This window comes from Lissotriton helveticus, chromosome 6 (assembly GCF_964261635.1).
Source record: "Lissotriton helveticus chromosome 6, aLisHel1.1, whole genome shotgun sequence".
NCBI classification, from domain to species: Eukaryota; Metazoa; Chordata; class Amphibia; order Caudata; family Salamandridae; genus Lissotriton; species Lissotriton helveticus.
The window spans coordinates 1,371,503,554-1,371,520,595 of NC_136067.1; the positions used below are offsets into that span (position 1 = coordinate 1,371,503,554).

At 39.3% G+C, this 17,042-nt stretch overlaps 1 protein-coding gene across 2 annotated transcripts in view; it reads left to right on the forward strand.

The window, feature by feature from the left end:
• The window catches only part of TMEM181 (transmembrane protein 181), a 377,932-nt gene that overhangs the window by 305,250 nt on the left and 55,640 nt on the right, over window positions 1-17,042 (forward strand). For both annotated transcript variants that reach the window (XM_078649124.1, XM_078649125.1), the window contains exons 10-13: window positions 1,661-1,752; window positions 3,109-3,166; window positions 5,269-5,371; window positions 8,787-8,838. In XM_078649124.1, the coding sequence (XP_078505250.1) occupies window positions 1,661-1,752; window positions 3,109-3,166; window positions 5,269-5,371; window positions 8,787-8,838 (305 nt within the window). The remainder of the gene's footprint in view (window positions 1-1,660; window positions 1,753-3,108; window positions 3,167-5,268; window positions 5,372-8,786; window positions 8,839-17,042) is intronic.

Consider the following 17,042-nt stretch of genomic DNA (forward strand, 5'->3'; position numbering starts at 1 on the left):
CAAAAGATTTCTGGGTGGCCGATCAGCTCTTCGTTGTTTATGTGGGTGCCAAGAAAGGTTGGGCCGTTCAAAAGCAGACCACCTCTAGATGGGTTGTTCTTTGTATTAAAATATGCTAAGCTTTGGCGCAGAAGGAACCTCCAGTGGGGCTCCGTGCTCATTCTACCAGAGATACGGCGTTCACCACTGCTCTTGCTCCCGGAGTTCCCCTCCTTGAGATCTCTCAGGCGGCCACGTGGGCATCCTCGCACACGTTCACTAGACATTACTGCCTGGACAGCCAAGTCCGGAGAGACGGCTATTTCGCCCATTCTGCCCTCCAGAACTTTCTGGTGTGAACTTAGTTCGCAGACCCTCCTCCAGGGTTGGTATTGCTGGGGTATCTATTCTAAGGTAAGTATTCTATAACTAACAGTCTCTTTCAGATGCACAAGTTACTTACCTTTGGTAACGTGGTATCTGTAAGAGGCATATGTTAGTTATAGATTCCTTACTGCCCCACCCATTCTCCCCGCTCTGTGAACTGACTTCTAGGGACAGGGACTCCCTTGCAGGACCCTAATTTAGCGCACCAGTGGTCAGTGTCTTGCATGGCTCTGCGCTTCTGGTGTGGAAAGTCGTGTCAGAACTGACGTCAGCGCGCAGGGGAAGCTTCTATTTAGACACCGCAACGTCATCCTGGCGAACAAGATGTCGAAGACGGAGGCCTAGTCGACCGACACCACCTACCGATGCGCAAGGGTACTGCTGAGAAAACATCCTCCAGATCCAGTCTGACACCTGGGGATAATTCTAAGGTAAGGAATCTATACTTAACATATGTCTCCTACTGATACATCGTTACCAAATGTAAGTAACTTGTTCTTTAGGGCCCCCTCTTGTGGTATGTCCATAGTTCTAGAAATAATATCTCCAGATAGATGAAGACTGGTTGGAAAATATCCAGAGACCAAATTCATAAATGGTTTCACAGTATACATCTCAAATCCTATGAGGAAAGGCTAAAGAATTAAAATCTATAAACTGGTGGAAAAGAGAGGAAGGCAGGAATCGATAAAATTCCCAGAAAGGAATGTAGACAGTAGACTTGGCACAGATGTTTCATGGGAAACTGCTTCTTGAACTATATGTCTTGATATGAAACTGGGAAGAGTTGGTAAGCAGTATTTTACCATGCTCTTTTCATCAGAGGGTATCAAATGCACTTAGTATCTTCACACCTAAAATTGTGGAAACAAAACCCGGCAAATAGTTTGAAAAAGGGTAGAATAGAAACCCGATGCATTACTACAGAGTAAGACAAGGTGAATATGGAGAAACAAAGAGGGTACTTCTTGTGAAAAGCTGGCAGGAAATGGACTGACTGGCGGACCCAATGATTCAAATCTTATGACATAATGTCTATATTTCTATCAATCTGATGAACAATTGACATTGAAAAGCAATATACTTGTGCAGTTCTCTGCAAAATCAGTTGTTCACAATAGGAAACGGCAAACCAGAATATATCTGCATTGGGGAGACTTTATCCATTTCTGAGTAGGTGTGATTAGTTTACATGCTAAGCTGAAAGCCTACTGTGAATTGATATATAATCAGTTTGTTATAAAAAGTGTTCCCCATGTTAGAAATAGTTATTTTATTTTTGTTCCTCGTGCAGGGAGAAAGGAAGTGCCTGACTTTCTATTTACCTAAAATTTTCATTGTTGGGCTTCTGTGGATGGCATCAGTGACTCTGGGAATTTGGCAAACGTAAGTTATTTCGTTTAAAAAAAAATAATAGTTTTTTATAGTTTCAGATGTTTGACCCTGTGGCTAATAGTATTTTATCTGGATTTATTTGTTGTCCTTATATTCCCCAATACAGATTATATGAGTTGCTTTCTTACTAACCTTTCATTCTTAGTTTCAGCTGAAACAGATCTCACCGCCTTTACCCAACTCCACCCCATTTCTCTCTCTAAAATGTTTAATCACTTTGCAGTTGAATTACCTAAACTAGGTGCTTTGTTCCACGATTGCCAAGCCAATTATAAACTCACCTGCTCCTAGGACCTAAAGAGATTATCTATAGCTAACGTACCAAGAGAATAGTTTAGGAAGCCTGATGCAAGCAGCTTCAAGATTGATAGACTTTAACATAGGGATACACAGTATATGTCAAGAAGTAGATTGATCCCTTCACAGATAATTACATTTTAGTGACCACCCTTAACACAAGTGTGGTCTTTGAGCATCGCCAAGTTCCAGGTATTCTTATCCCGCAGTCAGGGTTTTGAACGAACATTGAAGCATGATAACCTTGTGCATTATTCTAGCACTCTTGGTGTTTGCACCTATTTCAGGCACATATTTCAGGAATGTCTACACAGTTACTGACTACGTGCTGTGCTCTACTGAGTTCGGGTCACATAGACCCAAGTAACTGAATAATGCCAGCATTGAAGTATTTTCAGACGTTGCTAATTTTGACAACTACAAAATCCTGCTCGGCTGCACAGTGAATCGTTTCTTCAAGATCTAAAGCTCTATGCCTATCTATCATTGTCCAGAGTGTTAGAAATACAGAATCTTTTAGAATCTTTTGTCTTGCATCCAGTTGAAAGACAGTCTTAGTACAGCAAGCCATCAGCTTCATCCTAAAGCAATAAGGGGTGCCCTCAGAAGATGAACACGATCTTCTCAGATTTTTATTTTTGCGACTCTAAACCAAGTACCTCTTCATTTACAGCACATTTGAGAAACACAAAAAAATCCTGAAGATGACTCTTATTGCATTAGCAGACTGCCACAAACATGTAAAAATTTAACTCTGAGCACTTTGTATATTGTGTCAGTGTATTTCACCCTTGCGGTGGGATGTTCATATTAGCCTACTCTACCTGGTGATCCTTTCACATGCACAATGACCGTTCCTTTGTCTTTTAATTCATTTAACAATATTTAAAAACTAATATAGAAGATGCAGCTGTATTTGTAAGTAGTTTAAAATTCTACATTTTGAAACAATATTAAACGCAAAGGAGGTTATTTGTTTGGCATATGACCGACTGTACTGTTATTTTGAGTCTGATGTTTTTAAACTGTTTATTAATTTCCTTTTTATAGGGTAAATGAACTACGAGACCCAACATACCAATACAAAGTCGACACCGGCAATTTTCAGGTTAGCTGTCATTAACAAATACTACTTATAACTCCTGTACTTAGGAGAATGGACTGTTTAGTGGTTTGGCACTAATCCTGCTACTCCAGCTACTCCACATCCGATGTAAGTAGCAGCCACTCTTGTCCGAGTTCAGATGTGTGAGGTCAGATGCTTGAGCTCGTGCTTACCCTAGATTACATGTCTTGTGCTCCTCCTCCTGAGTCTGTTGTTCATCTCATCTCGTTATCCAGGTGGACGAGGACATAAATTGCTATTTGTCCCGATAAAGAAGGCTGTGTTAAAAGATATTGCGGTTATTTCAAATATATTTTGTTGCTCACTTAGTGGTAACTTGACTGCCAGTGTATCTTCATTTGATAATTTTTGAAAGTTTTCAAAATGGTTATTGTAAATGGGGATAAAACTGTCACAGTATCCTGTAGTGTCCCAGGGTATCTTTGTTTCAATATGCCAATTCCTTTACTACTGTAGACCTGAGATACATATTCAATAAGGATTTGACGTGGAGTTGTTCCCCCTTCTACTACCTGAACTGCTTAGATTTTTTTCAGAGGGAATCTCCCCTCGGACCCCCACCCCACCCCGAAAGGCCTACATGGTTGTTCGAAGGATGTCCCTGTTGAATCTTCTGTTCAGCCCGGGTAGCACTTTTCATGTTTAAATCAGCATTATGCCTTTTGTCTTGGAGTCTGTTGCCTTCTATAGAACAGCTACTCTCACTGGTTGAAGTCCTCAATCCTGGAATTTGTCTGTTTCAACCCTTTTTCATTGTCCCTGATTGGACCAGCCTGTCCACTCCATCGTGCACCAGCATGGAGTGCATAGGATATTAGCATCCAAGACATCGTAGCTGTCTTTTTACGCGATATAAGATAGAGGTTGCTCCCTCCCATTATTTTTCTAGTCAAAAATAAACACAAGAGTGTTAGGCCATTTGTAGACCTTGCTGTTTTCAACAAATTGACCGAGATAATCAGAATTATTTCTGTAATCAAAATCTACACTGCTTTAGGAGATGATTGTTAGATGCTCGGGCAGTTACTGCAGTAGCTGGGGTTCTCCTGTGACCTAATCACCCTTTTGCCTTAGGAAAACGAGTCCTGTGACTACATTAAAAAAAGGAAATTGAAAGTCGTGTCAGCAGTTCTTCTTATTTTTTGAGTTGGCTCTAGGGCCATTCGTTTTCCAGGTGAGGGCAAAGCTCATGGGAAAGACTAAGGTAACGCGTGGAATAGAATCCATATTGTCCCCATGTGCAAGAAACAGTTTACTGTATACAAATCACCCTACACTACAGCAAACATATAAATTACTCCCTAACTGGGGGGAAATGTTGGGTTTAAGTATCAACTGGATCTGGTCAGAGGTTTTCACCATCTGTGTCCTGGAACTAAGCATGTTTAAGGAATTACTATTTGACTATTCACCTTTCTCATTGAAATTTCTAGGTATAAATGTATATAGGATTAAAACGGCCAATCTGAAATGATATTTAGGCAGTGTTTTGGGACACTTTCAGAGTAAGGTTGATAAACGTGTAAAACTGCCCACTCAGTTGCAAGCACATCTTGGAATAAAATAGATGTCCATTGTATCAATATTCCTGTCTAAATTCATAAATACACATAGCATACCGCCTAGATAGTTTTAAAAATAAGTTACCCATGTTTACTAAGTTAGTGAAAGGAGATAAAATGCAGGGTGCAAAGATGGACACACTGACCAGGCCAAAGGAGTACCATGTTGGGGATTCATACAGATATACCCTGCATGGCAGCTCCATCATGCTGTGCAGTGAATGGTAGGTAGTGAGGTGGACCCTTATTTTATTATTGAATAAATACCACTGTTGCCTTGTTAAGTGAACTACTACCAACCCAACCACTAATCGGTGTAATAATACTAACTGCACTCAAAAATGTCAAAAATGTATGTTTAAACAATTGGAATCCAATTTAACAAAAAAAGATATTTGTGTGAGCATATATTGAAATATATTCTACATTTCTTGCGTTTATGGTTTGCACTTAGTACATTAGCTATCTCAAAACAAAGCTATTGTTAGCTGTTAGTGACTAATTGTTACATTTTTATTACAGGGAATGAAAATTTTCTTCCTCGTGGTCGCTTCTCTGTATGTCCTATACTTGCTTTTCCTGATTGTACGTGCTTGCTCAGAACTACAAAACATGCCATATGTTGGTAAGATGGATTTTTAAAAATATTTTAACGATCAGTTGCCTTAACGTCTGCCTTAAGAAATAAGCCTTTCATTTCCAAGAACAAAGCGACAAAATAAAGTTTTCATCCTCCTACGTAGAGCTTCTGGAAATAAAAATGTCTGTTAATTTCTTTACCAGTTGATATTCAAGATGCTGTACATTGTACAATCTTCCTATTATTTCCAAGAGTCCTTCCACGTTGAGTGTATTAGTCGGTGCAGGTAGCCTCTTACCTTTTGATTAAGTAGAATAAAGCATCCATTCACATGTCAGGCACATACTCACACTTTAGCTGCTTGCAAAAGAGAGACTCTGGAAATGTTCCTATTTTTTGCTGTCATTTTTTCACCAGTTGGACTGTAGTATTTTGCCGTCTCCTGCAGGTAGTCTAGAGTTTCATGTTACTCCTGTTTCTGCAGACAATAGGAGTGATTATCTGATCATACACCTAGCAGGAATGCTTTGAGTGTGTTTTGTCTCTTCCCTTCTCTCCATACATACTGTGGATATCTATTTTTACATCTCTTAAATGTATGTTGAGTGCTTGTAAAGAAGCAAACTTATTTTCTTTTTTGGTGGGGGAGGGGGCATGTGTCCTAGGTTGGAAGCTTATAGATCCTTTTGAATTTTGGGCAGTCTCGTCCTGTTTCTTAGACGTAAGGTGAGGAGTGTCACTATAATACAAAGCATGCTATTGACATGACACATGAGACCAGTATCGCCAAAGTAATATACATGAAAAAATGTAATTACTAAGCTCTCTCATAGTGACCATTTCAGCTTCCAGTCTTTTTCGGAGCCTCTCTGGGGGTATTCAGAGTTCCCTCCCTCATTATTATTTCTAGTTTTGGGGTGGTGTTTACTTGCAAGTAACAACATTTTCATTCAAAATCACAGGTGCCCTGATTGCCTTGCATGGCGGGTATGGTAGGATGAGTGTTTCTTTTTTACCACAGGCACGCTGTTGGCAGTTTATCCTTTTTGTGTTCTGTCTTTGAGTGGTGTGGCTCACTGGTTAGAGGCAGCAGACCTGTAAGCAGAGAACGGCCCGGGACCAGGGTTCAATTCCCGACGCGGCAGGATCTTGGACCAGGGTCAACGGACTCGATAATTCTCACCTCAGTGCCTACTCTAACCAGGGAACACACTCGGCAACTCTGGGCATTAAGCTTGCCTCATCTCTACAATGGCCCCCCACAGACGCCGGGGATGCCTGGTTTCACCCTGGAGATACCCAGAAAGGGACCATCTCACAGGGAAAACCAGGACGGGTTCCCCAGCGGTCTACAGCGCCAGGACACTCGGTTAGAGTAACAGTGCGCTTTACAAGAATCCCACATTTACATTTACATTTGTTGACCAGTGATATTTTGAGACTGCATTCATTTATTATTCATGAGAGTTTTTCTGCAGTTTGTTTTTTGATTTTATTGTTTGTTGAAATTTGTTCATTTAATTTCAGTCTCACAAAGTACTATATTTCGGTAAAAAAAAAAAAAGTAGTATATAATTAAAACGCAATATCACACAATTTATTATCATAATATCAACAATGTGCATAGTAGCATACGGGGGGCAAGGGGAAAAAGAGTACAATGGAGAAATATATCAAGCACAAACCGGAGGAAAAAACCTAAAAAACAGTCCGCTCTGCGATCAGACTATGCTAATATCTACTGGCAGAACCTATAAACCTGGTGTCATAGAGAATACCCTCTCGTGCCCAAACCTAGGTGCATGACAATCGATCAGCAATACTGCGACAAACTGTATACAGTATTAGTGACATTAATAACACAATGAAAGATATCAAAAAGTGCATTCAAAATATGAACAAATATGCACATTTCAAAAAGTAACACAAATTCTTTCAATAAAACATCAATTCAAAGGCCCCAGCATGTGCTAGATTGAATTAAAACTCTTTAGCTTTCGTCTTTCTTATTAAATATACAATGTGCAAAAAGCTGCTCAGGCCAAAGACAACAATAGGCGAGGTATTAGTTAGAAATAATAGAAGGGCTGGCTGGAAAGTGCAAAAACCTAAGGTAAGACACAAATGTCTAATCCATTTGCATCTGGGTTTTATATACATTGGACCGAAAAATAGGACATGTTCAATGTTTTCTACAGCATTATTAGTGCACAGATTGCATAAGGTGGTATTATCTGAGCTGTTATCCCACTTAGCTGTATGCATGTTGATTTTAAGGAATGCAAAACGCAACTTCATAAACGGGGAGCTAGCCAATGGTCTTGGAATAGAATAAAACATATGCGTCATACCTAGAGAATGGCTTATGAATGATGCATCTAGTAGTAAATGAGCCCAGGAAAATGGGTCTGTGTGGGACAAGATGGACATATTCCCAAAATGCACCTTTAGCAATGCCTTTGGAACTCTGTGATTGCACAGGGGGTTGTCCCATACATCGTCTAGGCCCTATTTCCACTACCATTGGCATTTTAAAATTGTGGACAAATTATGTTTTTTTTATCATTCTTTTTTATTGCATTTTTAAAAACATGTAACAGGTTACATCCATGTTGATAACAATAAATGCCATAGTTTTCTTACATTTCTTTATGGCAGCATTTGCTGCCTTGTTCACAAATTATGTTAATAATCAGGCATTGTCGTCACTTCTCCCTCCTCCTTTCCCCCATGTTCTATTTAGTGACCCATTTTCTCAGCTGAGCCTCTTCTTCTGCCCCAGAAATATTAAAGCTCTGTTTGTGTGGCTGCCCTCTCCTTTCCAAGGCCATAATACTGTCTTTATTTACCCCATGTCCTGTCAAATATGTTGGGGCAGACTCACATATATCATCCTCTCTGCTGCCATACATTGCTCCATTCCGGTGATCCACTGCTCTTAGTAGGCGATTGTTGACACACACCCCCAGCACCTCACCCTCCCCCCACAGCATCTTAAGTATATCTTTTTTTGTCAAGTGTGATTATGTTTAGGGAAAGAGGTGTCTCAGATGTCTTTTGGTGTGAACTGCTTCATGTTTAGTTCATAGTTTGTGAATAAAGTGCTTGTTGATTATCCAATAATGATAGTTTCCTGTCTGGTTAATGCTCTTCATGAATTCATACAACCCATCCTTACCAACCCCAAGCTTAATCTTTACTACAGTGTTCTTCTTAGCAGAATTGTACCTAAATATAATGGTACCTTCTGGACTGACATGAGTGCGCCTCTTGGGTGCTGAATGAACATTCGCAGTACTTTCTTTCAGTTTTATTTATTTTTGTAAATGGATTGTGAGGTATTTCTATCAGTGGAGGTGTGATTGAGATAGTGGCTCCATCAAGTGCAGTGTTTATTTCTGTGTGTAAATATATAGATCACAAAATATTTGTCTTAATGTCCAATTGTTGTTCTTTGCAGATCTTAGGTTAAAGTTTTTGACTGCACTTACGTTTGTGGTGCTCGTAATCAGGTAAGAATTTATCGAATTATTTTCTCGTGATATGCACAGATTCACCATCTGAGGGGTTAATGACTGTCAGTAAATCTTGTATTCATATAAAAATGTAGGAATGCCCAGCAGAATTAATAAATGATGTGCTTTTAAGAACAACAATAATACTCTGCTCCAAGCTCATTCTGGAGTGTGATGGCCTTAAAGACGTACACACAGAGTTTATTTTTCGTGTTTTTTTTCTTACCTTGGTTGGGGATGAAAGCGATGTTACCCTCTCCTATTCTTGGTGCTACTTCCCCTATTTTACCAGTAAGTTAAAAAGTGAGAAAATGTGGGTTGCAAATGTATGGAGAAACGTTTTATAAAATTTGTTGTAAAGCCAGCCGGGCCTGATGCTTTTTTTAAGTTTAAGTGATTTCATTGCTACATGGATCTTGGCTTGCATCATTGGGAAGTTGTGACCCAGGGAATCCTTACATTACACGCCCAATGGTGCCTGGGTCGGGAACAGTGTTAAACCTAATTTTCATGAGGCAAGGCACCGTACGACATATCAAAAATAAAGTCAATTAAGGAAGGATATACTCAATAAGTGAGTTCTAGGTCAGAGGTAGAACATTTAAAAATATTTATTACAAAAATTCACAGGGTACAATATAGAAATTATAAGTGATCAGTGTCATGAAGGATGTCCGTATTAGGGCAATACAGAAAGATGATCAAAATCCGGAAAAATCTAAGCCCCAAATGAGCAGCAAAATCCGTATGAAATCAGACGGCATCCATAGCAGCATTGGAAAGTTTCAAGAAATGTCTGACTGACCGCCAAAATTGAGGGGTTATATAGGAAAACTGCTCATAGAACTTAACTAAAATTGCAAATTCATTATGATGGGAGCAAAAGAATTACAATTTCAACTAATCAGAGCACACTTTTATTAAATGTCATTGCCTTACCATCTAATCACTATCCCACTGCGTTAATAGCCCTTCTATGCTTATGTCATCTGGAGATGGCAGGATAAACTAGTTTCAAAACCAACAACAAACTATTGTAAATGAGAGCAGTACAGTGAGCTAGGGGAAGAAACCATGATTGGCTGCAACGTTAATGAGCCCAGGTTGGAAACGTTTTCTTGGAGAACATTGAGAAGAACATCCATGGAAATAAACAAACATAACTTTGCTTGACTGTTTGCAGCAGAAATAATAGAGTGAACGGGCACGGTGAGACTTCCATTTTAAACACGATGGTACTGAAGCCCAGTTAGCATGAGCCAAGAAAAGGTACTTTAGCATGTCATAGTAAAATCATTAAAAAAACGATAGCATTAGATCCATGTACACGTGTAAATTCGAGTGTAGATTCATATTCTACACAATAAATGGACAATTTTATAAATGAACAAAAACGCTCACAGAGTCATGCTTAGGTTTGCAGTTGGTATATTGGTGATATAGCTTTGGGGAGGTGCTGCACCGCATCTAATGTCCTTTCAAAATATTTAAAGGCCCCAGTTTTTTTTTCTTCTGAAGTATACCCTTACCCAGGGGATCTTAAATGTCTCCCATGAAGCCCTCTCCAACTTTGATCTCAATTACCTCTCTATTACCTCTCTAGGTGAGTGCCTATTTTATTTCCTTGGTGACAAGATACTGACTTAAAGTGGAGGAGAGTCGTTTCAGCGTTGTTCACTGTAGGATTGCCTCAAAGGCTTGTCACTTTAAGTAGAGGTGAATGGGTGGGATAGGCCCTATGCTTTCCAATATTGAATCCTTCATAGATTTACATGCTTGAATCATCCTCATTATCGAACTGGGAGTTACACAGAAACAGAAAACATAGAAGGCAGTACAATTATAAACATTCACAGGAATATACTTTAACATAATCACAAAAGTAGCCTAGTCACATCATTATAAAAGATCTAAAACTCAGCCAATCAGAGCAAAGCACAGTCTTCGCCTCTTCCCACCTTGGTTCAGATATCAACCATACCTCATGTGCAAAATGAGTTCCCTTGAGCATTCCTAGTCAGTCAGATAAGTGGATTTATTCATATTTCTCTCAACATTTCTGAAGGAATTCACAGTGCCACATCAGATTACTGAACCTCATGCATCAGGCCATGTCTGAACCTTCCAAAAAAGGTTGTATTTTTACCATGTGGATCTTATGGAAAAAAAAGACTCCATTCTGAGACCTCCAGCCACCCCCTCTCCTTCCCCCCCACCCCGAGAAGCAAGAATGTTATTTTGGCTTCAGAAGCCAAAAGCTAATTATAGTCAGTCTTTTGAGGAATATGGTGAAGGCTCCTCCAGATTACCTAGAAATTCTCCTAAAAGGGGGCATTCACACTCCGAACGCCTTATGAAGGCAAAGCTGAGGTAAAATCTTCAGCCACTGAAGAACCACCTGAAAACTCTTTAAAAACTCAACAAGGAAAGAGAACCCATCCTCTGTTATGGTTCTGACTGAAAAACACCAAAAAACACCAAATGAACCCAGATTTATGATAAGGGCATTCGAATGATGATAAAGCCTTAACATATCTCGTGAAGTAAAGTGTCTCCTTGTCCACTGCAGCATCTTCACAACACGGGAGACTAAGAAGAAAGACCTTTTGATCGGCATACAATCCAACACAGTTAAAAGTGAAATACCAGGATACGAAGAAAGTATATTTGCAACCTATCGGGGTCACGTAGACAGTCCGGATACTAGAGACTCTTACCAGTCTTTTGACCCACATCATGATGATGACAAAGAATGTCACTACAGATTTGCACACATATGAACAAATAATGCAAGCATCATTGAGGCGATGATGCAGGTGCCATTGGTCTTGGTCAAGGATCTTTGTCTGACGCTTGCTTACTACTATGAACATCTTCCTGAACTGTATCCTATTTACTTGCGAAATTTGAACATCTAATTATTGCACACTAATAGGTTGACCGGCCAACGCCCACTTGGGCTGTATTACTCAGTGTTCCTTTACTTATTTTAGTGAACACAGCGGTTACGCATGACCGGAGATGAAAATTCCATTTGCACAGTCTAAGATTATTTTGTAGATCCTTGTTATTTATTGGTTTTAACAGGATTTTACTCAGTCTTTCTTAGCAATGTGTTTATCAAGGAATGTGTGCTCATGTATTTTAACAGCAATGTTTATGAATATTTATATTTTTACATATTTATTTATATGTTTTATATTTATTCTCAATTGCTGCTAGTGAAGGTATTATTCACACAACCCTAAGTTTATCTGATTTACCGAATTGTTTGAATCAGTATATCATGGTCTGCAAATTTCTTCTGGATGCAAAGATCAAGACAGTATGTCTTCTATGTTAACTACTTTGGCATGTTGCACATTAAATATAAAGGAGCACTCCGCCCCTTGAACGTTGTCATGTGATCAGACCTCTTCAGGCTGAAACGCGTTATGGCGGTATGGTGTAGAGCACAATAAATTTATAACGCACCGGTTTTGGGTTCGCCTCGTCTTTTGATGCTGAATATCTACAAGACGTCCTTCTGATAGATATATATATAGATAGATAGATAGATAGATATATATATAGATATATATATATATTGTATCCCGCTCTTTTTTAAGTCTTAATGTAATTTTGTTTAATTTACCCATCCCTAAACCCTAAAAATCCCTTAACACTCAATACCTCTACACACTCCTAAACCCAAAAATACCCTTACCACCCTATACCCCCTACCCACCCTACACCATAAAAGCTCCCTTACCACCTCTGGCCACCCCTGCATCCTTAAAAATACCCTTACCACCATGTACCCCTTCCCACCCCTAAACCATAAAACTGTCTTACCACCCTATACCTCTACCCCAAGCGCTAAAAATACCCTTACCAACCTATACCCCTACCCTGAGAGTGTGTGGCTAATGGGTTACTTGAACTCCGTTTTCAGAAGTGTTACACCCAGGTGCTTCAAAGGATAGCAGGTGCTTTGGAGAACCTAAAGTAGTGTGTGTAGGGCTGTTGTTGAAATCTGTGCTTGTGATATAAATGGAAACACTAACTGGACAAATGAATTTTTCATTATAACTCAAAGTTGGTGATTAAGCAGGGACAGAGGTTTGACATTGTCACTCAAACTCAAGGACCTACTCATACTAGAGCTTAAAGAGAACACCCAGAACGTGTTTATAAAAGTCCTGTTGACATGATGATGTCAGACTACATCAGATACATATAAATTCACACCAAAGTCAGGCCCAAACCATTTATGCCTGTGAGCTGGGCCTCCCTTAGGCAGGCATCATTTGTACACTACATTCTTTTAAATGAGGGCATATTTGTTGGTAAATACCCTGTCATTACTATAGTCGATTGTCCATGGCATGCGTACATATGTAAATGTTATCACAATGCATGTTTCCATTGAAAAATAACTTTGATTTTTATATGTACACCTTGCGCTAATTTCATTTAGCTCATAGTGAATGTAGTATTGTTAGCTTGGCAACAAGCGGTTAGGACAATAATCCTTTACTTAGACCATTTCATTAGGGATACTAACCAACAATAAATCTCCAAATTTAACTATAGCGTTTTCTTTGGAGCCCTTCTGGAATATATTTTGTTTTTATTTATTAAGTTTACTTATTAAACATTTGTATTGTACTGCCTTGTTTTTGTTTTGTTTCTCTGTTTTTTTTTGTTTTTTTTGTTCCTTGAATTCAATAAAAAGATTTAAAAAAAAAAAGTTTACTTATTAAATACAATGCAGATCTAGTCCCAGTGGGATCATCATTGCAACAGGAGGTTCTTAAACAAGAGGGGCAGTATGTTTGTGGGGGTGAATGGGACGAGCAAATTGAATGGCGTGGAGTCTGCTTGAAAATGCATTATGGAAAACAAATGGTGCTCTATGTAGTTAGTTTTAGATTACATTAGGCATAGTTTCATATTTGCAAGCATTGTACATTACAATTTTACAAGCAGGGTAGTAATGTGATATACCTGGGGTAACACGGTTTCTTGATCGAGTGGCAAAGTACTGGGACTTTGGGACCGCAGTCTAGGTCTCTAGCTTCCAAAGTCAGTATCTCTGCACCAGATAGAATGTGCTGAATGTTACTATACAGTAAACCTTGCTCCAATGTTAACATGGCCAGTTCTAAGAACAGCTCTAATGTTAATATCAAGACAGCCAGTTCTCAAACGTGTATGCTTCAATATTTTTGTATGATGCATAGCCTCCTGTTTATCATTTGTTGCAAATAAGAATAGGGAACGAGGGCTTGCACTTAAATGTTATCTATCATATTGAGTCACCAAATATGCAACATTTCTCATGATTTTCGAATGCATGAAATAGAACTTCTATAATGAGCTCCTGAACACTTTAGTAGTCACTTCTCAGACAGACACCCATCGTTGTAATTGTACTGTAGATGGCAGACTTTCCCTCATTTTCAGGCAGTGATCCATTATCAAGCATCTACACAGAGAAAAAAATTGTATAATTCTTAAGCCCTCTTATCCGTCCAGAAGCAAAAAAATAAAAAAATGAAGGGCTTGATGCATTAAGGATTTCCAGCAGAGCCTCATAGGGCTTAGTGTACCGTTTTGAGTACAAGCTCCAAAGGTACCTCCCACTGTCTTCACCACTAGCATCGGGATTTTACTGGGCGGACATCAGGCCTGCTCTCACTCACCGTTTTCTTTTCAGTTTCTGACTGAACAAGAAGCAAGAGGATGGAATGGGGGTAGAGAACAACCTGGGTGACCGAGCCTAGAAAGGAGACAGCTGGAAAAGGAAAACTTGCCCTCTCATGCAGCGCTACACATATAAGAAAAAATAGATTCCCAAAGCCAGCAAGCCTTAAAAAATGGAAGGAGCCAGCCAAAGAGGTTGTAAACAGGCTATGCTCCATGAGAAGGACAAACACAAGCTGGACGGCCTAAGAGAAATAAAGCTAGCAAACAAACATGAGTGGCAAATGACAAAGCCAAAGGTAAGCAATGGGCAGAATGCATTTCTTGGTAAGATTTCCGTATGTCACCAATATATCTTTGCAACCAGACAGCTGCACTCTCTGGTAGACTTCGATCTAAACAGGGGTGGTAGAACTGGTTGGAAAATCATAAAGGAATGTCAGATTTTATTTCCATACTGGAAGAGTGGGGACTGATATTAGATCTTTGGAATCTCAACAAATATCTGAAAAGGTAGAAATTCTGCATAGTTATGTTGCAGGAGGTTCTACAAATTCTCCAAAGCAAATTTTATATGACATTTTTTGACCAATAGGGTGCATAACTCCGTATCCCAGTACAGCTGCTCTTAAAATGTTCTTAAAACTCCAAGTGGCTTATCGCTGTCAGTTCAAAGTCCTTCCCTTCGGTGTCAAATCTGGCCTAAGAATCTCGGTGTATGGCACTAATAGCTACTCATCTAAAAAGGTCAGATATTTCCCGATTTAGACAACTGGTTAGTCAAGGGGAAACTTTTAAAACAGTCTCCAGGAGATTCCCTAGCTGTTTGTAGAAAAGCTACAATCTATGGCTTATATTATCCATCCTCAACATAATCTTAGGTTGTCACCTTTGCTCCTGAACTCAATGAATTCCAACTACTAAACATTCCATAAGACTGCAAAGAAATCTTGTCCAAAACCAAAGCGGCAGTACCATTCAAACATACACAGCAAAATGGAAAAGGTTTTCATCTGGTTTAATGAGCATTATTTGCACTGTTATATCTACACTACTTCAACAGCTATTACCATATTATTAGCCATTGGCAAAGTCAGGATTGACTCATGCTTCAGTCAGGGTTCATTATTTGGCTGACATTTCACATTTCAAAAGAACACAGAACCTGCTCTCTTCAGGTCTTTCCAGTTGTTTTGCCTGAGGCTTGGTTTATCTTGCCCCTGAAGCAGCTTTGCATTCCCATTAGGATGTCAGGAATACTGGTCCCTATTGGTATATTTCCTTCATTTTGGTCTCCAAAGCTTCCTCTGTAGATTTGAGCTGGTTATGCTTTGGGAAAGCTGTTTGACTTTCATGCTGCTTTCTCCCACACCTACAGATTTGTATGAATTTGCTTCTCACTGTTCTCCATTCAGCTTCCATACTTAGCTTTCACAATTCACCTTTTGTGAATATTTTTATCTTTCGCTCACTTTGAAATAGAGGCTCTAGGAAAATGACCCTTTTTGACATATTCACCCCCACTTTTTCTCAGGTAAATGATGCAATGTTGATAGAAGTGCACTGGATTCCTGTTGTCCAGGTCCCCACAGCCAGATCTTTCTAACCAAATTATTAAGGAATTATTAAAGGCCTTTTTAGAGTCTCTCCCCCAATCAGATATCCTCCAACTTCATGACAGCCAAATGTAGTTCTATCTCAATTGATAAACACCTTTCAAAACAATACACGTGGCAAAATTAAAGTATCTCTCTTGGAAGGTAGCCCTTCTTTTAGCCCTCACATCCGCTAGAAGGGTCAGTGGCATTCAAGCCTTTACAATTAAGGAACCATTCTTCCAAATCAGACATGATAATCATTTTAAGGAATAATCCACATTTTATACGTAAAGTGCCATCACACCCGCATCTAAACGAACCAGTGATTTTGAAAACATATTTTCTAAACCGGACTACTGCAGCAGAAAGAGCACTTAATAGTTGGATATTATAAGATGTTTAAAGTTTTTCATTAGTAAGTCTGACCTGCTACCTGTGGCATATGGTCACCCATGGAAAAGACTATCATTGTCGAAGCACAATTGAACTCGATGGCTGTCTTCAGCCATAATGTTTTGTCATGTAGGTCATTCTCACCAAAGGAAAGTGGAGCTTATTCCACAAGAAAGCTTTTTCCATTTACAGCTCCCTTTGCTGGTGTGCCCATTGTGAACATATGCAAGGCAGCAACATGGAATAACAGACACACGTTCAAGCAACCTTACTGCCTAGATTCAACAATACAAAAGGATACGTCATGTAGTTCAGTGAGGTAAGCTTGTTTTGCCTTTGTTAACCTCCATCTGCTGAATGGTACTTAATGCTTGCTGTTCTGATTCAACTGTGTGAATCTATGAAAGATCCTCTTTTGGAGAAGAAAAAAGTTACTCTTCTGTAACTGAGGTTCACCATTGTTGGTACCTTTCATAGATTCATGTGACCCACCCTCCCCATCTCAGGCACATCTGTATTGAA